This window comes from Nematolebias whitei, chromosome 2 (assembly GCF_014905685.2).
Source record: "Nematolebias whitei isolate Nwh7 chromosome 2, NemWhi1, whole genome shotgun sequence".
NCBI classification, from domain to species: domain Eukaryota; kingdom Metazoa; phylum Chordata; class Actinopteri; order Cyprinodontiformes; family Rivulidae; genus Nematolebias; species Nematolebias whitei.
The window spans coordinates 23,226,723-23,248,275 of record NC_056499.1 but is presented as its reverse complement, the minus strand read 5'-3'; the positions used below and the strand labels follow the sequence as shown (position 1 = coordinate 23,248,275).

General features: G+C 39.6%; 1 protein-coding gene across 1 annotated transcript in view; it reads left to right on the top strand.

Moving 5' to 3' along the window:
• Positions 1-21,553, top strand: part of LOC119423453 (SH2 domain-containing adapter protein F) — a 126,831-nt gene that overhangs the window by 4,647 nt on the left and 100,631 nt on the right. The window contains exon 2 of the mRNA XM_037690849.1: positions 11,280-11,412. Within this exon, the coding sequence (XP_037546777.1) occupies positions 11,280-11,412 (133 nt within the window). The remainder of the gene's footprint in view (positions 1-11,279; positions 11,413-21,553) is intronic.

The following is a 21,553-nucleotide window of genomic DNA, read 5'->3' as shown; positions in this document are numbered from 1 at the left end:
TCTATCTATCTATCTATCTATCTATCTATCTATCTATCTATCTATCTGTCTATCTGTCTGTCTGTCTGTCTGTCTGTCTGTCTGTCTGTCTGTCTCTATATATACATCTATCTCTATATATACATCTATCTATATCTCTATATATACATCTATCTCATCTATCTCTATATATAGCTATATTTCATACTCTTGTGTCCTCAGAAGATCCATCCAGCCAGTCAATCCAAAATGAATATGATGCATCATCTGAACAGATTAGCATAGATTAGAGACCTGTGATTGGTTAGTAGTGAATTAAAGTGTCTTCAGCAGAAATACTGTAAATTTTGTTTTAAGGGTTTTCAGCAGCAGCATGAACAGTAGCCATTATTAATAATCAAAAGTGTCTGTTTTCAGTAAAGATAAAAAGTGTAAATGTAAATATATTGATCGGATTGAGTTTGAGTTAGCGCATTGCTGAAATACAAAAGTCCTCTCACCTGCAGAATCCAGTTTGTATACTTCTAGTTGAGAAGGCTTGTTTGCACAGCCCGCAGATTATCGTGACTGCTGAACATGGCTCAGCTTCATTTCCCAGCACCCTGAACGTCTTCACTTGACTTTTCACCCCGTTACTCCAGAACTCAAGGGCTTTATAAATGCATCCCACTGGCCAGTTACACTCTCATCTCTGCCACTGATGGCAGAAATATCAAGCTTAGACGTCGGCATCACCCATATCTGTGAGAGTGCTTTTTCTTAAAGGGAACCAGAAAGTAGATGAAAATATCAGAGCCCATCATGGTTTGTTAAAGCAGCGCCTTTTAGTTGCCATCTCATACTGCTTTGAATCAGGACTGCTAAAATAGATAATTCAATTCAGTTTATTTATATAACACCAAGTCACAACATAAATCATCTCAAGACACTGTACAGAAACATTCATCAATATAAAAAGTAAGTTAACAACATTATTTATCTGAGGAGCAGACTGCTTTGAGTTTAACTTCATCACAGGCTCATCTTGAGCAAGCTTGAAGGCAACAGTGGGAAGGAAAAACTCCCTCATGAGAAAAACCTTTAACAGAACAGGCTCAGGACAAGCGGCCATCTGCTTTGACAGGCTGGGTTTGAGAGGACAGGAAAGAGGAACAGATGCACAATGGCAGGTCAAGAATCACATGTTAAAAGATATAAATAATATCAAATATAAACTTTTAAATTTTAACAATTCATTTTAGGAAATGTGGACAATTTGTCCTCCAGTAGTTTAAGCCTATGCCAGCATAGCAGGCCACCCCTAATTAGGGATGCACAATATTGGATTTTTGGCTGATATCCGATATGGTAAAACTTATTTGGCCACTAACCGATACCAATACCGATATTTTTTCCCCTCGACCTACATACAGAGACTGCATAGCTTTCTCTGCTGTGAAATTAAAATACTGCATTATTCTGCATGGTCTTTGTCAGTTTGGTCTGCTACCAAATGCAGATGTGAAAAAGGGAGCTGAAAATGATGTAATACTATATAAATATATAATATATATTTTAAAAAAATTGCCTTTTATATAGGTGAGTTATTTTGATGGAATGGCTGATGTCCGGTATTTAACTTCATCACTAATATCAGCCGATACCATGCCGATAATATCGTGCATCCCTACTAATTATAGGATTTACCAAAAAGGAAAGTCTTAAGCCCAGTCTTAAAACTGGACAATGTGTCAGCCTCACGGACTGAAACTGGAAGTTGGTTCAAGAGAGGAGCCTGATAACTGAAAGATCTTCCTCCCATTCTGCTTTTGGAAACTCTAGGAACCACAAGTAAGCCTGCAGTCTGAGAGCAAAGTGCTCTGTTAGGAAAATATGGAACAATAAGGTCTCAAATATAAGCTGGAGCTAGGTCGTTGAGGGATTTGTAGGTTAGAAGTAAGATTTTGAATTAAATTCTGAATATAACAGATGGGATCTTAGAGGTGTGAAGATGTTTGCCTTGTTGCTGTAATTTAAATATTTTGAAATGCTTTCTAATTTAGCCATATTACAAAAAAGTTTAAATAGGCAAAGCAGATAAAGTAAACACCATAAATACTGTATAGCAGCTCTTTTTAAAGAGACATGTTTTAGGTAATTTTCACAGCTAGCGACAGCTTAATGCGCAGGTTGAAATGATTAACAGACTGGTGTGAAATCTTGCATCTGTTGTTTTACATAATCAGCAGTGGGCACGTCCTGACTCACATTTTCAAGTGAGAAGATTGTTTTTGTGCTCATAGCATTTGTATTTGTGTTGCTATGGCTACCCTAAGTCAAAAAGCAGTAATATCTGGAACGTGATATTGTTCACATGAAACTTTATGACTGTGTGAGTGTTTTACTCACCATTCATACAGGTATCAAAAGAATGCCGAGCATTTCCTAAAGGATTTAAAGTATTTTCTCATAAAGATTCAAATTTGTTTTCATGCCAAACATATTTGACATTTAAACACCTTCCTATGATTTTGTGTCTTGGACAAAAGATCATTGCAGTGCATTCCTGACCTGAAACATAGAAGGGCTTTTTGAAAGGAAATATCAAACCATGACACGAGAGGATTTCCTGAAGCCGGTTCTTTTTCTTTTAATGGTGATATCCAGGTAAATCCACAAATCTATTTACGTGCTCAAATGAGTTTACCCAACATAGTTACGTTTTATTTACTACCATCAACCACAAGCGCATAAAAAAGTTATAGGTCTGGGAAACGATGGCCTTTAGCCATTGTTTACTTTTATTTTCTCTTTCCATCTGAGAGTCGCCTTCTTTCCAGTTTAAAGAGTCCCAATGGAGTCTGCTTGTGTTTGTGTTGCTCCGTGTGCTTTTTCTAACTTTGTGCCGGAACATCGGTCACATGACTCCACCAGGTCACAATTAGCCTTGGTACTGGTGCTGCAGATCTAGCCGCAGGGGAGTTGTAGACACATGGCTCTGTTTTGTTTAATGACAGTGTGTGCAGCTGAGAGTAGCATGGAGGAGCCCTGGTCTGCAGGCAGATCGTCACATACAGATTGAAAAGAAGCCGATAAGTTTGCCTGCTATCTCAGAGCCAAAGAGAAGATCTGCATGTAGTTGTAGACATTTTTTGTCTTTTCAGTTAGCTCCATCATACATCAGCTGTAACAAAACAGTGATCAGCAGTAAACTACTGAGGCTCATTTGCTTTTTTGTCCCTTGAACGAAAGCAGACTGTTATTTTCGTGTCACAGAGGCAGCCAGACTTCCGTCTCGGTGACAGAGATGCCCTGTGATCTGAAAGCTGAGCACCTCCGTTGCTGCTTTTTGGCACTTGAGACGTTATTTTATTTTTTATTTTTTTTCACAGAACAAAATATTCTAGTAAATACTAATTTGTCTTTTCTTGTGGCTCATTTACTTACCCATAGTAAAATCTCTAGAAACATTGTAGAGACATAAATAAAGACAGTGCACAAGTCTCTGCAGTCGCTTGGTGTGAAATAACAATGACTTGGTAACTCTAGGATTAAGGAAGCGCAGCTTTCCTGACAGGAAGTGTTTACAGCTTTGTGACATTCCCTTTTTAACTTGACAGGTCTGTGCTCGCCCCTTTGCGGAGATGGAATTGCTTGATTGTTTGATGAAATATCAGCAAGGTTAATGCTCCTGGCTGTTTCGACTGAAGCAATGTGAGAATTCCTCAGGAATAGTGACACGGCGATGGCACAAAGCAGGGACCTGGGTCCATCCAGGATTCTTTGTAGAATAGATTGTCTCAGTCAGCTTTATATAGATTTGCTCATCTTACTTTATTTTGTTTGGAGTGGTGGGACATACACCATGTAGCAGTGGCAGTGCTGGTACTCCACCCTGTTTTCATGTTGTCAGTGCAGTGATGGGTAGATTTCAGTGGATCCCCACTACAAAGGTTATCTACGGGTAGGGAGCTTAGGCGATCCTCACAAAACATTATAAAACCTCTATCTTTGTTTACAGACACTCTGGCATTTTTTCCTTCCAGCTCGGTAAAGAACGGCCAAACTCAAAGCTTCCCTCCCAAAGGAAATCAGCACATTGTCTCACGAAACCTGTAACCATGCCAATTTTTATCTTATGGAAACGGAAATAATCAGTTGTGTTTTATTTATTTTTGTGTGGGGATACATTGTTGTAGAAGCATCAGATAGGAGTGATTGTCAGCATTCCTGTGCATGCTTGATTCCAAAATTTTATAATAATAATGATGACTAATTTCCAGAAATTCAAACCAAACTGTTGAGGGAAATTGGTGAGGATGAAAATTTCTAATATGACTAAATGTAAAAATAATCTCATGTTTGTAGATGGAAATTTTATTTGGGCCTCTAGCAAATAAGGACATTACATTTTGATCACTGGAACATAAGATCTTCATGTAATGACTTCGAATCTGGGCAATCAAGCAGGTCTTGAAGCTCTTCATGTGTTAATTGCTTCTGGGGTTCGTGCATGCTCAGATCACGCGCACTTTGTGGAAGCTGGTTGGTTCTAGGTTCGAATCAGTACAAACTGCTAGCTCCCATCTAGATATGTACTGCTTGTTTGGCTTTTCACTTGTCCATAACTTCTGGAGACTGTTTGTACTCTGAACCTGTGGCCTGTTGTAGCATTTGATAAATCACCACAAAATACATTTTCTCATTTAATTCTTGAGTCCACCATTATTTCATAAATCCCTCACACTGGTATTCCCATACTCGGGACAAATCATTTCTTCATACTTCCAAAGGATTACGATATTTTCTAAAATTCCAGCATTCTACCATGGCACCTGAATTATTCTTGACTCTTGAGCCGCACCACTTCCTATATGAAGAAGAGGAAAAAAAAACCCACTGCCAATAAATCTATCACACAGGGATGGGGACAGAGAAAGGAAATTGGATTTTGCCAAGCGTGTCGTCAAGTACTTAATCTTGAATATCTGTCGCATATTAACAGGACCTTCATATGGTTCAACCCACAGGCTCTTCTTTTCTCTCCAGTGGAGGTCTTAAGTGGCTGTGCGTATTGTGCTTCAATGACTGAGGTCCTTTGGGATAAGTTGAGGTGCCTTTTTTGCTCCACTGCTATGGGTGCTAACAAAAGAAGCAGTCATTCATCAGTAGATTTGAGCAGGGACGATGGGAATTTGTTGACCGTTTAGCATTTCAAAATTGTGAAAGGCAAAGTATTATACACTTCATATTCCATAGAGTGAATGAACAGGAAGTATAATTCTATTTAGTCTGAAGAGTAAAGAAACCATATTCATACTTTAGGGTCAGACAGCCATTTATTGTGGCTAGCAACTTCGTTTGCTGTCCGTCTCAATAGTTAACCATTTTCATTCAAGCTATACGTTTGAATTTTAAAAATGTTTGGACATTTCGGCATTTATGTACTTGTGAAATAAAACATTTTTCTGACACATCCATAATTAGCTATTTTAAACGGTATTGATCTATAAACTACACTTTCTTATGATGGTGACAAGTACAGTGCAATGATTGCAGTCAGTATGTGCATGGTACTCTTTCTCTGCATCTGTTTCATTCTTTTCCAAGTGAACAATTGCAGGTATATTATGAGCAGAAGTTGGACTATCCATCCATTCATCCATTGTCTTTTATCCTCTTCTTCCTATTTGGGTCACGGGAGTCACTTGTGTGAGAGGTGGGGAACACCCTGGACAGGTCTCCAGTCCATCATTGGGACACATAGAGACAAACAACCATTCATTCTCAGTCACATCTAGAGACAATTTAGAGTTACCAATCAGTCTAACATGTATGTTTTTGGTCTGTGGGAGAAAATCAGAGTACCCGGAGAAAACCCATGCATGCACAGAGAGAACATGCAAACTCCACCTAGAAAGGCCCCCAGTCGGGATTTGATCCAGTGACCTTCTCACAGAGAGGCCGCAGTTCTATCACCTGCTCCACAGTGCTTTGGTTGGACAAAAAAAATAAAAGGAGAAACATCTGTCATGATGACAACAAATGACAAGGGTTTGTTTTAAATTTAGTCTTGTTGTTCTTTTGGCTGCTCCCTGCAGGATTTGCCACAGTAAGGAAACAAGCATGAAACATTTGGCAATTATTTGACGCTAGATACCCTTTCTGATGCAACCTGGGTAAAACCTGCAGCCTCAGGATCATAAGACTTCAGTTCTGAAGTTACTATTAGCGGTAGTCATTTTTGTTTCTACTCTAGAAGTTCTAGACGGTTCTTTTTGTTTGCCTTCAGGGTTGCGAGCATTACGTTGAACAAATTTAAGTGAACACTGATAACAAAAACAAGTAATCCTAGTCTTGCACTAATTGAGGAATTCTCAAAGGCTTTTCCCATGTTGGCATTCGTGCAACTTGGATGCGTGCATACCTGACTGGCATTTGTATTTGTGTGTTTAAATGTGAGTAGACGTGCATAAAGCTATGACCGAGAGCATATAAGTAACCACGTGTAGTAACAAGATGAGGTGTAGCAATGTGTATATGATATGTATTCCATCTCTTTTTGATGCCAACATTTTATCAACGCTGTTTTTTTGTTTTTGCTAAATTGTGGTGCATGGTATCAGTGTTAGTGCATGTGGAAGCATTCCAAACAATCCCATAAAAGGAACCAGGTTTACCCCGATGGCGTGCAAACGGCAGTTCACATTGGCAAGAGTGAAAAGATTAAAACAACCAACATTTTATGTGGTTTAAAACGTAATTGGTGACGGGCATGCAGTAAATATGGTGACGCGCTCTGTGCAGATGTTTCTTAGTGAGACATGTGCAGAGCTGATGGTGGAGCACATTGATGTGTGATGCAGTTTATACTACAAACAAATAAGGTTTTGGCGTCTCTGTGCCCATCTCATATGAAGTCAGTGTTTTTGTGTTGTTGACTTAATGTTAAGTTGTACGCTTACTGAGCCTGAATTGCTACTCCATTTAGGTTAAAAGCAACACAAATGAACAAATCCAGACGCAGAATCTTAGTTTATCTCCAGTGAAGTGGCCTTCATCAGCTCGTGGACTGCAGCTTGTGACTGATTGCAAAACAACGCCCTTATAGCAAATACATAAATTTGATTAGGTCCCTCTTCAGGCTCGTAAGTAGGCCTTTAAAGGAGGCACATCACTCTTCAAAGCTCCAGAGAGGCAGAATGCACTAGTGGCAACAGGGTTTCTCAGGCAACATTTCAATAAAGTTTCATTAATGTCATGACTGCATGGTGGGAAATGCGCTCCTGCACTCTCTCCATGAGATGGGAAGCAGGTTTTCCATCAGCCCAAACTGTGTGGGAGATGTAGAAGATGGCAGTCTTCACAAGGGGCCCTGAATTACTTGTAACCAGATTTGAGTTTGCTTCCTACATGTATGAAACAATCGTATTGGAAGAAACTGTATTATGTTGACAATGAAGCTATGATCTCCTTTTTCTTACCTTGCGGGTGTGTTTCATGTTTATTTTTTTGTATTTCAAATAATTGCACACACACAAGCTGTAAAGTGAAGAAACTGTAGTACTTAAGTGAGGCTTAGCTTTGTGCATATGGCTTTACACGAACAATGAACTTTAAACATACTTTTCACGTGGCACTCTGTTCACTGCACTGTATTAGGGTAAAAAATAGCATCTCTTTATCCATTGTCCCTCTCCACCCTTCCTATCACTCCGTCATGACTGTCTTTCCTCACAATAGAGGCATGTTTTCTTTTTTGTCACACTGAAAAACAAAGACCAGTAGCAACAACAACAGCAAAAAACAAAAAGCCTTTTGAAATGCTGTAATGCAATTGAACTGCTAAGCACCGAGTTGTATTAGGTTATCAGTGGCTGAAATCCCTTGTGGCGTGAGACATAAATCAAACACGTCAGTCCTTTTTTCATTCTCTCCTCCCTCTTTCTACAGCCTGCTGACTTTTCTGGCAGTCTCAGTGGGGCTTCAACCTTGACTAACCCCTGACACATTCATTTCTTCTAGAACTAGCCGTGACGTTAAAATCCTGATTCTAATTGCTTTCGTTTTGTCAATTTGCTTTTATTGTATGCTTTTCATTAATTGTTGTTAAATGGCTACATTGAATGTGCTACTCTAAAGGCAGTAGCCTCTTTTATTTTTAATACAACCATCCATGGGCTCCAATTTCACCTAATGTAGTTAACAAAATTTTCATTTTGTTCCTGATTATCTGATGAGCTAACTGAACCCACGATGCACTAAGAAGGGGAATTGCAGTCCATTTGTTTCTCTTTTGTGAGAAGTGTAACCCTAGAAGCTCTTGTGTCATTGCCAACACTGAGCCAAAGTGGCAGGTGCCTGCTATAGTATCTCCCCTTTGCCTTTCCCCATTTCTCTGTTCCCACTGATTTGAGGTCAGACTTGTCGCCCGAGAGCTCGGTGCCCGTCGCCATCTTTGTGTGAGTTGCTAGAGCTGTGCAAGTACAAGTCAAAGCCATCCAGGATCTAAGTTCTGAAATCAGCCGTCATCAGCAATCATGAGCTCTCTCTCAATGCTCCAAACCAGCAAAAGACTCATCTACCACAGGGATGTGACCCTAGCCTGTCGGGCTTTATGAGATTCATATGAACTTGCATCACAGCTTAGCAAAGACCTGATATATATAGTGGCAGTGCTGATGGGGGAATTTTAACTTTTAAATTTCAAGACAAGTGTGGCTTGGCAGCAGTCCTGACGCACCCTGACATGCCACAAGGCAGATGGTGCGTCCTCAGGAACTGCTGCACTCCTGTCTTCACAACTTGAAGCTCCTCCTCCTGTAGAGCAGTCATTAGTGCAGTGGGACAGGAAGGACACATTGGAACAATTAGGAAATATTAGGCACATCTGAATATGAACAATGATTCATTGGTTAAATCGTAGGGCTTTACAGAGTTTAAACTTTATTATTTTTCATTCACCATAAGGTGGAGGTAACAACATTGTAGCTCATAGTCACTTTAAAAAATATCTGTACATTAGACATTTCTGAAAGCTGGATTTCTGGTCCAAGCTATCAAACAAGGCGGACTATATTTTTCAGCTGTCAAGTTGAAGCATTTGACTTATTCCTGACTGCATTTAATCCTCCTGTCCGTCGCTATCAGTAAGTTTCATCACGTTCTCGAGCTTGGTTCGTCCTACGTTATGTCAACAGGAAAGGCAAAAAGATGATGTCATGTGTTTGGCATGGCTTCGTGCATAGCTCAGTAAGTTATTCGCATTATTTCCTGAAGCATGTCCACACATCATTTAGTTTATGATGAAAGTGCAGCAAGGTGGTTAGGTTCATGGAGTGAGTTTTGCTAAAATGTAACTAGGCAAGTATTCAGCAAAATTTACCTCTGTGATCTAAAACGGAGGGAAGTCTGCCAAAACATCACAAAGGTTGTTTCATCTACTGTCTGCGAACTGTGGATTTTACTACATATATCTATATTTGAATCTAATGCCTACTATTTTTTTAAATTTTTTTATCATTACTAAGTAATTGAATTGTGTTTGTTTCCTGTGAGGACCACTTGTTTTTAGGCCTGTGTTGTGTTTGTATCAGAGGTGAATTTAACATGCAGAGTGATTACTGATGGCTGGGTTTTCATGCCACAAGGAGCAAGATGGTACTGACAGTGAAACAGGAATGCATAATTTCTTAGTGTCTTTTGAGCTGCAAATATGGTTCTTGTCAGAGTGGCTAGATTTTAATCAAATATGTGCACAAATCATTTATATTTTATGTGAACCAAAAACAAATAAAGGAAATGTTTGCATTAGATTTTTCCCTCTGCTTGAAGTCACAGAAGCAAAACATTCAAGGAACCCATAATCACGCTGCGGCAAAAAAAAAAAAAAAGTTTACCCGCAAACAGATGGAGAGCGAGTCCTAGAGAAGGCAGACTGAACACACACAGCTGTTGTGAACACATTCATTCACGGCACAATTTTCCTCTGTTATTATTTTTTTTAATCCATGTATAAGCAGCGTGATTTGTGCAGGAATATACCTGCCAGGTCTACTTTGTCACTAAGTGGCTAACAAATTATTCTCATTGAACCTTCTGGTATGTAACGCTTGGAAACTTTTCAACATGTCTCCTAGTAAAAATCAATTATTGAGTTCAGGTGACACACAACATCAGTGCTATTACTTTACAATTTAGACTTGTGTCAATGTGGTTTACTTCCTGTGTGTGTGTGTGTGTGCGTGTGTGCGTGTGTGAGGGACACTCCCATAGTTGGCCTACATGTGGAGGTTTGTTCCTTCTGGGGCAATGATGTTCAGTGGTGGTTCTTAGAAAATCTTGCTTGGTGGAGACGCAGTTTGGCGGGCATGAAGCAGAGTCCATATCCACTCCCCGCCCAGCTCCTTCCAGCTGATGAGTGATGAGCTTGTTTATAATGAAACCAAATCCCTTCCTGTTAGACATGAGTCATCGGGTGTAGTGCCAGTCATTAACTTTGTTACATACTTGCTGAGGTGTTTTCCAATTTTCTGCACTGGCATTAACTAAAAACACATCAGGAAGCTTACAAATTGTAAAAAAAAAAAAAAAACGCTGTGTCCTTTTCACCTGGTAGCTGTATTGGAGTCTAACGACTGGTCTGAACTCCAGCAGTTGCCCACCCTCATTAGATCCAATGTCCGAGAGCACAAATGGCTCAATTAGGAGTTTCAGTTCTCATCACAAGTATCTTTATTGTCAACACAGTGTTCTGATAAATGAAGGTAACATTTTCAGAAAACAAATCTTCCCCAAAGGCACCATAGTCATGTTCTTGCTCTGCTCCCTACAGCTTTGAGCCAAATTTCTGGGTCTCAGGACGGCCACCTAATTGCCATCTACTGCACAAAAACACTCAGCAAGAGAGAGAGAGACTACAATTAGCTGTGGCTCGCTGCAAGTTTGGCATCAATCTGCCAAATTGTTTCTCTTAAGATAGTTGAGTAGTTGTGGTCTTCTGTCCTCCATTCTTTTGAAATGTAGGCCTGTCACAAGACTATCATATAATTAGGCTGACCGGCAGTAGCAGAGATCGTGATGTAAGCTGAGGCATTGTGGTGCTGTGCTGAGGCAAACACAAGTGGGCTGTTATTTATGTAGTTCTCCCTTTATCCTTTAGCTCACTGCCTCGGATCTTACTTGGTTCTGTCTTGGGCCACAGAAATGTTTGCCGTTGTATCTGTTTTTACAGTACACCCATTTTGTAGTGTTTCGCAGAACTTTCAGTTTCACTTTTCCCCATTCCTTAATGGCTTTCTTATTTGTTTAATCTTTTGCAGCTGATTATTCTTGAAGATTATGCAGACCCTTTTGATGCTGAGCAGGCTGGTGGTGCTCAGACTACCACAGAGAAAGTGACAACTGAGAACGACGGCTACATGGAGCCATACGAGGCCCAGAAGATGATGGCAGGTATAGATGAACTATTTAATTCTTATTTGCTGTTCTTAGTTTTCTCAATTCTATGCAGCTGTACTTGGGTAGAAATCCCGATTTTTTTTTTTTTTTTTTGGGAAAAAAGGAAACGTGACCACCCCCAAATAATTTGAGAAAACTACCAGTTTAAGCAATATAAAGAGAAGAAAGCATATCCACCAATTATAACAGCAAAACAATGCATTTATGCCTTTCACAAATTTGTCATCCCCTTTCATCAACCTAACCAGTTTGGTCCATTGATCCCTGGCAAGAGGAGAGTGCTCCTAAACTTTGAAGGGTGCAGACAGTTTCATTGGTTTTCTGTAGCACAATTCTTAGCTCACTTGACTTTTGCATACGGGAATGGGTTTCAAGTCTCAGTGAAAACTTGGACATTTTCTTATTCTACTCAAACTAAAATATTTAGACTTTTTTTTACACGACAGTAATATTTCTATAATGTTTAAAGGGATTTCTGTTCAATAGGAACAATAGTTAGCAGTGCGGTCTTGTTAGCAGTGCAGTCCCGTTAGCATCATGATGATAATAACGACCGTGGCAATGGACAATGACTGCCCTCCAGAACCGGGCTCGGCAGACGCAGAACATCCAAGGTTTCCCTGCAGAACCGAACTGTTCCGTAGAGTTCGGTCCGTGCAGGCAAATGAAGGATCATGGAGACGGCCGCCATGACAGGCCGGATCCGGAGCCTGAGCCTGAGGCTGGAAGGGAACCAGGAAATCAACCACAGTGACACGATGGCAAGGCAGGGACACACAAAACTCCAAAAGTGTGTCGCGGTCATACCCGTAGCATGGGTGTACACTATAGGCACAAAAAAAGGTTAAAACTAAAGCAACAGGAACAAAAAAAGGCCGAGTCGAACTGGAGCTCCCATCAGTGCTGCCATACTGTGGCATATGTGACATCTCAAGCTCCTTTAAAGAACAAAAATGAGCACTGTGGAAGGTGAAGATGTTCAATCTGTGCTCTAAAGTTAGTTTTTGCATGTGCTCTATGGCGAACACTGTAATGAGTGGTTAACTTTCATTTCGCTTTACATCAGTATATTATTTATAACAGTATTTATAACATTATAACAGTATATTTCACAGTATTTTAAGAGACAGCACCCCCCCCCCCCCCACTATCGTATCACCTTCTCCCACCTTCACATAGTTAAGTGACAGTCAATTTGTGTCTTTAGTATGACTTCATACTATTTATCTTAAGGATGAGCCAATTAACATTCATTGAGGTTTGACCACATGAGTTAATGCAGCACGTCAGATGGCTTCATGCCATTTTACATAACAGGCATAAAATGAAATGTGCATCAAAATACGTGAAAAACATTTTTAAAAGATGAGTTCGTTTTCCCTTTAATATCATGCAATCTAACTGATTCACTGGGCTTGGAGCGATAGCATCGAGGGGACTTTTTGATTCCACTTGCGGTGATTTCCAGAAAGACATTTACTGTCTTTTTTTTGAGATAACGATGGCTTTGTGCTAACTGAAGAATTTCACCAAACCACATTCTCCATTGTGGTGTGTGTGGACATCATTGACAGACAAGGAAATGCAGAAAGAAAAAAGAAATGGTGAAAAAGCGAAGCAAACAAATCATGTGGCAGATGTTTTTTTTTCTTTCTTTCTTGAGCAGATGAGGGTGTTATAAAAATGCTTTCATGAATGACAAACCTCAAATTGATGTATCTGGAATTTACTACAAGATATGAAATATATCTAAGCCTGACTATTTACCCATCGTCATATACAGTACCTGTACCTCTACTATAATATTGCTCCTGCTTCACCCAGGAAGGCACTTTATGAATGTTTCTGTCTCTCCTCAGCAATTTTCTTTTAATGGCCTTACAGACAATCTCCTGTTTTCATCTGTCTCACTGGTTTGACCTCTGGTCTAGTCCTACTCTCAGCAGAGGACAAAAACTGAGGATTTATTGCTCCTCTTAAAGCCAGGAAGTTGTAAAGCAAGAAGACAACTTGACAAGGTTTTTGTGTTATCCACCGAGTCTGAAACCCACTTTTTTGTGTACATTTCCTAAAATAAAAATCAAAAACTTATAGCTTTATTGTGAACCAACTGTTCTGGCAGCAATTGTCTGATTTGTTACATGTACTTAAACCTAATCTAATTGCCTTCCAATTTCCTGTTCTTCCGATTTTATTTCATAGCAAGTTTTCAGTTTTGTTTTGGGGAATTTATTCCTTCATGGTTTTAGTTCAATGACAATTCATTTAATGGCACACTATTTGAGCTTTAAATAAACATAATCAGTTGGGAAAAGGAAATACAATTCATTATCTTCACCTACAAACGCGTGAAACAAACTGTTCAGCGTAGAAACTCCGACGCCACTGATTATGTTAGTTTTACTTTAGTTGGATTATAGTCTTAGGAAAATCGACTAGTCTTTATTGCTTTGCGGAAATTTGTGCTTTTGGATGACTGAAACACAATTATGATGTAGCATGTAGACAGGGGCACTTCTCCAAATCCATTCACTCTCCCACACACGTTCACACTTTTATGGCACCAAGTTTAGCCCTGCGTATGTGTTTGGGGGGTTAAATGTGTTGCCCAAGGGCATCTCGGTGATATAATGAGGGTCAGCCACTTCCACTTTTTCCCACTGGGCAAGGTCGACTGCTTCTAACAATACATCAGCATACTGGCTGCGGCTGTAAAATAATTGCTGCATCTCTCACTCTGACAGCTTATTGGTCAGGCAGAACTGCACACACAGAATTTTGCCAAAAAAGAAGATGGGCATAGGATGCTGCATGGTGATGCTAAAGGAAGCTTGCATCTCTAATTCTATATAATTCTGGCACTGTTGCTTAATTTTGTCGTCTGAGTATTTGTCTCCTCAAGCAAGGATGTTGTGCTAATTTAAAAAATAAACCTATGCTGTTGACAATAACTATTTGCTTCTTCACACTTGTAGCTACAGGTTTCCTTTTCTCAGTCATACACAGAGGGGTACAGATGGACCCCCGACCTTAAAAAATGCCACTATAAATTACTGGTAAATATAGCTGTGAAGGCTTGTTTTCAGTTTATTTACTGTTAACTCAACTTGTTTCAACCATATAATACTATATACTCTCAAACCACTTTAATAGTTTAAAGTTTGAGGATCACAAAGATGTGCTCTTTATAAGAGTCAGCTGAATTTATGTTCAGTCTCTTTTCACCAAATCCTGACTGAGGCTTTTAGGCCTCATGGTTGAACAAGAGTTATTTAAAAGTTATGTTTGCGTTGAACGTCTATTTACTTCTGCAAAAGTAGAGTTGCTGGAGAAAACACCCAGGTGACAGAAATAAATCAAGCTTTGTATTTTGAGTGACAGACTAAATAGAACAAAATATTTTTTCAATTTGAATAGTAAGTTGTCTGAATCTTGGTGTCCCTGTAACCAGTTAAGCTGTAGGAATTAAGGGAATTTCTTTTTTGCGAATCATTGATCAGTCACACTGATGTAATGTTCAGGACTGGTATTTCGATTCTTTAACATATGATGCATTCATTTCAGCAGTTGAACATTTTAGCTAAATTTTTCATGTTTCCACAGCTCTCAGCAGATATTTGGTAGTGATCAGGCAAGCAAGCGGCCCTGCAAAGCAATAATGTGGCTGAGCCAACCCATTAACATGTTCACAAAATCAAGATTACTCCTAATCACTCAGATTCCCAATAAACATAAAACAATATTTTTGAGAAAATACATCTTATGTGTATGTATATATATATATATATATTAGAAACATAGGAGCTTATAGCTCATTACATTCAAGATCTTTCTTTGTAGGGTTGTTGAGCTCTGCCTTAGCGATCTAGCGAAGGGTTCGGAGTAGAGCTGCTGCTTCTCTGCATCAGAAGGAGTCAGTTGATGTGTTTATTTCAGGCATCTAATTTTGATGCTACTTGAGCATCTTTCCTTTGGTGGCTTTCTGGGCACGTCCCACTGAAAGGTGACCCTGTGGCAGACACGGAACTTCCTCAAGGAATTCTGTATCCTACTGGCCTGGGAACATCCTGAGATCCCACAGGAGGTGCTTGCGAGTGCTGCTGGGTAAAGTGGGGTGTCTAGGTCTCCCTGCTGGACCTGTTGTCTCCCCCACCTAACCATGGATAAGCAGAATAAGATGGATGAAAACTGATAGAAAACATTGATTATAGGTTTTTAGCTTTTATATTTTAATCTTACAAGACGGATTCTGGACCGGTAATCTAATATTATCAAAACAAATTACTTTTTGTGTGCAAGAAGATTATTTTTTCCTGTTGAAGCTGACGTACTGCTTTATGGGATAGGAAATAAACAGAAGACAGTTGTGTTTGGAGATGAGCTTAATTGATTTACATGTTGTTTGACTGCTGAAAATCTTATGACAAATCATTCTAGAAATTCCTAAACTGAAAGCTTGTTGAATGACTTACTGATATGATTCTTGTGAGTAAATTTAATTTTGTGAATGGAAAACCTAAATCCTTTAGTTGTGCTAACAAGGAGATGGATTAAATATTGTTAAGCAATACATTGCTGTGGATATTTTTTTCCTTTGGCATTCATAGTTAGACAGATTGATAAAAAACTAAACGTCTCAACAACGAATAATTTGTCCAGAGGACCGGACTCGATCTTGTTGGAGGTAGGATAGATTCATTAATGCAACCTTTATTTATACAGGTTAATCCCATTGAGCCTCGGGGACTCATTTACAAGAGACCTGAATTTTAACAAAGAATGATGACAACAGAGGACAGCAACGACAACAATAGACAATCGTAAAAGATGTGTACAAATGTATTTTTTTTTACAAGTGAAGCTAAAATGGTAATTAAAAGGAAAAGGAAAACAAACAGCTAGATTGTAAGGTGGTGTAGAATACTATACCATACCATTTTATTTATAGAGCACTTAAAACGGCTACAAGGCCAACCAAAGTGCTGTACAGACAGAACAACAGACAACACACGAAGCAATATACAAAATGAAGTAAATCAAAAATATAGACTTAAAAAAGATGCAGATAATAAATATGACGACAAACCAGTGTGGAGCGTACAGGTTCAAAACAGATCCTCTGGTGTTGAAAGCTACTGAATAGTAGTGAGTTTTTAAACAGGATTTGAAAACCGAGAGGGAGGGGGCCAGTCTGAAAAGCAGCGGCAATTCGTTCCAATGTCTTGGTCCTGCTACAGAGAAGGCTCTGTCACCTCTGCGCTTAAGACGAGTTCCTGGAACTGTGAGGAGCAATTGGTCCGCTGACTTCAGGGAACGTGGTGGGACAAAAGGTTGTAGCAGATCAGAGAAATTGTGTGTGTGTGTGTGTGGGGGGGCTGTTCAGCGATTTGTAGACATACAGGAGTATTTTGAACTGGATTTGAAGGTGAACCGGTAGCCAGTGCAGTGAGGCCAAAACTGGTGTAATGTGCTCTCTTTTGCCTGTACTGGTTAAAAATCGGGCTGCTGCATTCTGAACCAGTTGTAGGCGTGCAATGGAGGTCTGGTCATACTAAAAGCAGGAACATGTCTGCATTGGTTTATGCTAGGAACTTAACGTTTAAAGCCACTTAGAGAGGTCAAGGTCGAGAGCTTCAGATCTTTTTGCAAGATATTCCAGGAAACAGGAGCAGAGTAGGAGAAGGCCCATTTGCCTAGTTCAGTCCGTACAAAGGGAACACTGCAGGTAATAATGTCCTGAGAGCGCACACTGTAGCTGCACTCACGTATCCTGATGCATGCTCAATAATCTTCTCACGTAGTGACATCTAGGAGGAGACTTATGAAGGCAACAGACCAAGACGTGATTTAAAGATGAAAATGTACCAATGGGAAAAGTCTGTGTGAAGTTAATTATGTCCAGTTAACCAGTGAATACAGAGTACAATGATGGGTACGATAGTTACAGTTATGAATCTTAGTGCACCATGATAGACAGCATCCAACATCTGCAGGGTGCTATTTAGACAGGTTAATCCCATTGAGCCCCGAGGACTCATTTACAAGAGAGACCTGAAGACTTGGCATGACTTAGACCTGAGACTTGGCATGTGTCAAATCACTAGGCAGCCCCTGGTTTTGACCTCTAATGTAAATTTTTACAGCTTTATTAGCTACAACAGAAGGAAACAAACAAGATGATCTCTAGATGCTTCTTATGTTTGTTTGTTTGTTTAATGTTCAGTTCAAACAAATAAACATTTTCACACATATCAGGAATTTCATTCATGTAATCTCAGTGGCCCATCTGTGAGTCAGACTAACAATGACCCTAATGAACCCCTATTGTGAAGGGTATCAGGACAATCTGCATACAGAACATCTCAGCTTTATAAGTCAAAACCCCATGCTGTCTTTCTTTGAATTAAGAAAGCTCCTCAGATGAGAAGCGAAACATCTTTAAAGTCCTGTTGCTTTTGTTTATAACTTTTTTGATTTTTCCATGTCCTGGATGACTGAGAATCTTTACCAGCATTTTTAACTAAAGCTTCACCTCGTTTCTCATTTTGTCTAATGCACCTTAAAAAGCCTTTTGGTAAAATAAAACGTGTGTGTGTGTTTGTTGGGTGGGAGTGGGGGCTTTTGAATTTGTAGTAATTTCTTGACAGTGTTCCCACCTTAAACACACACTACAATACACATAGTGGAAGGTGTGGCATGTAAAGGCCCAAGGCCAAGAGTGCCAAATCCATTTACATGACTAAGTATCCCTGCTCTCTGTGAGCTAGTGCTGGCACACACTTTAAAGCCCCCAGTATACTGCCGCGTACATCCATACACAGAGGTACGCACATACGTACGCAAAGGTACGAGCGTACCCCCCAGGTCATGTCCGTGCAAAGCTCAAATTTTTACGACTGCATACGGGTACGCGGTGTCACACAATAAACTGCCCAGCGACGGACTGTTTTGTATGCGACACCAATGTATTAAATTCCTCTTCTTCATCTCTGATCTGGCCTTTTCTTTTGTTTTTTTTGCCAAGAGGCAGTGATCTCTTCCTCCTCCGTTGATGCCATGACTGAAATGGTGACAAATGAAGGAATTTGTCATGAGCGAAATAATTCAGGTCCAGCATGGCTGCGGGAGGGTCTGGAGATTTCCTGGTGGGCTGTAAAGTAAAAATTCCCCTGCAAATTACCTGCTATTTTTGGCTGAACTCCGAGGTCCTGTGATAATACTGATCCAATGCAAATAGGCATCTCTGTGATTTGGACAGAAATGGGCGGGATCCGATACGTAATTAGGCATTTTTTGTTTTAGATTTCTAAGCAAAATCCTTTGGAAAAATGTAAAACAAGGCTATTTTAAATGAACGCACTGCTCGCTTAGGCTTTTATTCCGCTACTTCCTTCACCGCAGATGACACCTGTGCAGAGGTGCGCGCATGATCAGCTGACCCATTCATCCATCCATTATATTTACCCGCTTCTTCCTTTTCGGGTAGCGGGAGTCGCTGGTGCCCTTGTCCAGCAGTCACTTTGCGAGAGGCAGGGGACACCCTGTACAGATCGCAAGTCGATTTCAACCAACAGGTCAGCTTACATGGCACAATCCATTCATGATGAGCGTTTACATGTAGCGGGCTTTTATTCTGAACAGAAGTAGTGACATGCGCAGAGTGGTAAACTCTCCTTAAAAAAAAAAACACAGAAGAAAAAGTTCTACTTCTGTTTTACTTCCAGGATGAACGTAAACTAGGGCTGTTGTAAACTAATATTTTAGTAATTGGGTAATCTATAGATTATTCTGACGATTAATCGGGTAATCAAACAAAATTTGTCAGGATCTGCAGTAACTACCGTACTTATTTTATGAGTGATACAAATACACGAGAAAACATTAAATAAACAACCCATTTAATTCCTCTTTTTAAAATATTTTATTGCTTAAGTTGAATTATTTTTAAACATCACATAAAAATCTAAATGCTGTAAAGTAATTTTTATGGATTGGAAAATTGAATGGAATTTACAAAGTAGGATCTGGAAGGAAGGACATCATTTGTATTGAAGGTGGAGATGATCTTCTGGAAGCCTCCATCTTCCACCACGGACAGCGGCTGCATGTCTGTGATGATCATATTTAAAATGCTGTTTGTGAACTCAGCTGCTTCCACAATCCAACATCCTGGAGCCCTTTGTACGAAGCTGTCCAACATATGACTCTGCCATTTACAGAAAAAAAAAGTACAATAAAATTGTTTGTTTGTTAAGCCTTAATAAATTTTCAAGTGTACTTCATTGGAGATTATAAAATTATTTAATAATGTTACACTTTCTGATGACCTGCTGCAATTAAAGTAACATTAGTAAGTCGGTTTTATTTGATTTATGCATTTTATACTTTTCTTTGTGTGAGGTTTGAGGATGCTTTAATTAAAACCCTTGTCACTGAATTATTTTTAACCGTTACATAAAAATCTAAATGCTATAAATTTTTATGGATTGGAAAATTGAATGGAGTCTTTATGTTAGAAACTTTGTAAGAGATAGATAATGTAAAATTTGAGTTTGTACATTGAGTTCTGCAGACTGTTATTATTATTTAGTCTTGATTGCTTAGCTATAAACAAATATGACAGTAGTAATAAATGCAGATTAATCCCAGTTTCCAGTCATAAACAGCAGTAGCATGAAGAGAAAAAAAACTAACTCATGTAAATACATTTACACTTGAAATACTCACCCTAAATATCTCGTTTAAGTCTGGATGGAAGTACAACAATAAATAAATGCATCAGTCTGTTGCTGCTTTTATCGTTAACAAACTTGCATCAAGTCCTGCACAGTTTATTTTTTTCTCTCACACAACGTACAGACCCTGCCAGGTAGCCACTATGATTAGTCAGTAGATTTAACATTAGCAAAAGTGTGCCTTATTTTACATTTATAACATGACAGATTATCACACATTTAGGTTCACGTAGTTTGCAGAGAAAACATGATACCTGTTATTTCTGCGGACGCGTTTGATGCTACAGCGAGTGTTTTCTCTTCAGACGCTGCAACATCGATGAAGTGCTGTTGTGGTTACTTCAATTCTGCTTTGCAGTGGAAGCATTGCAGTGTTGTCTTTTCTGTTTAGCCTAACATGTTCCCAAACTTTTGACAGTTTTTGTTGTTTTCGGGGCTGCTCTTCTACGCAGTGTCCGTTCCCTCCATAGCTACAAACTTGGCACATACGCATTAGCGGAAGTGCTACCGGAAATGCTAGCATTGTGTAACGCAAAAACCTTCCGGCTAGCCCACAGTGCATGGAATAGTTTAATGAAGCTTCGAGAGAAATTTGCCTCGAGGATTTTTTTGTAATCGAGGTCCTCGAATGATTCGAGGAATCGTTTCAGACCTGACGTAAACAAACCAGAGCACCCAAAATGGACCCGCGACAGGTTTTAATGATGGTGGAGACATCACTGCACTCCCCGATTGAGCTACAGGTAATACAGATAATTTTGAGCTCTTTCAAAGTTTCTAATAGAAATGTTGTTGCTCACCGACATGCTAATATTATTAGCATTAGCCAGGCTGAAATACGTCAGGTAGACATAAATCGCACATACGCAGTCAGGTCAGTTTTCACGATCAGAAAAAAATTAACAGATAAAGTGTTTACATGCAAACAGTTTGGATTATTGTTCGGCATAAACCACCTGTCTCATTCTGATTACAAATTTATTCGGATTGAACCTAATCAACAATGACTAATCAGAATGAGGTGTTTACATGACCCATTTTTATTCCGAATGGCCGTTTAATCCGATTACTTGTGTCCATGAAAACATAGCTAGTGTGTGGGGCGGGGGTGTAGCTGAACAGACTCATGCTCATGCTTGTGTATGTGCGCTGTATATCCCATGTATATTTTTCCCAAGAGCCATACTTAGTGAGGCTGAGCCTGCTGATTTATGAGCCTGCTGGAGGGGCATGTCACAACTACCTTAACCTGAAAAGCCAGCACACACACACACACACACACACACACACACACACACCTATGAGCCGCTACATGCCGGCTGCTGGCCAGGACTCATTGCACCACCTTCAGTTGTATGAAGACATGGGCTCAGCTGCTCTGTCTTCACAATGTTCCCAGC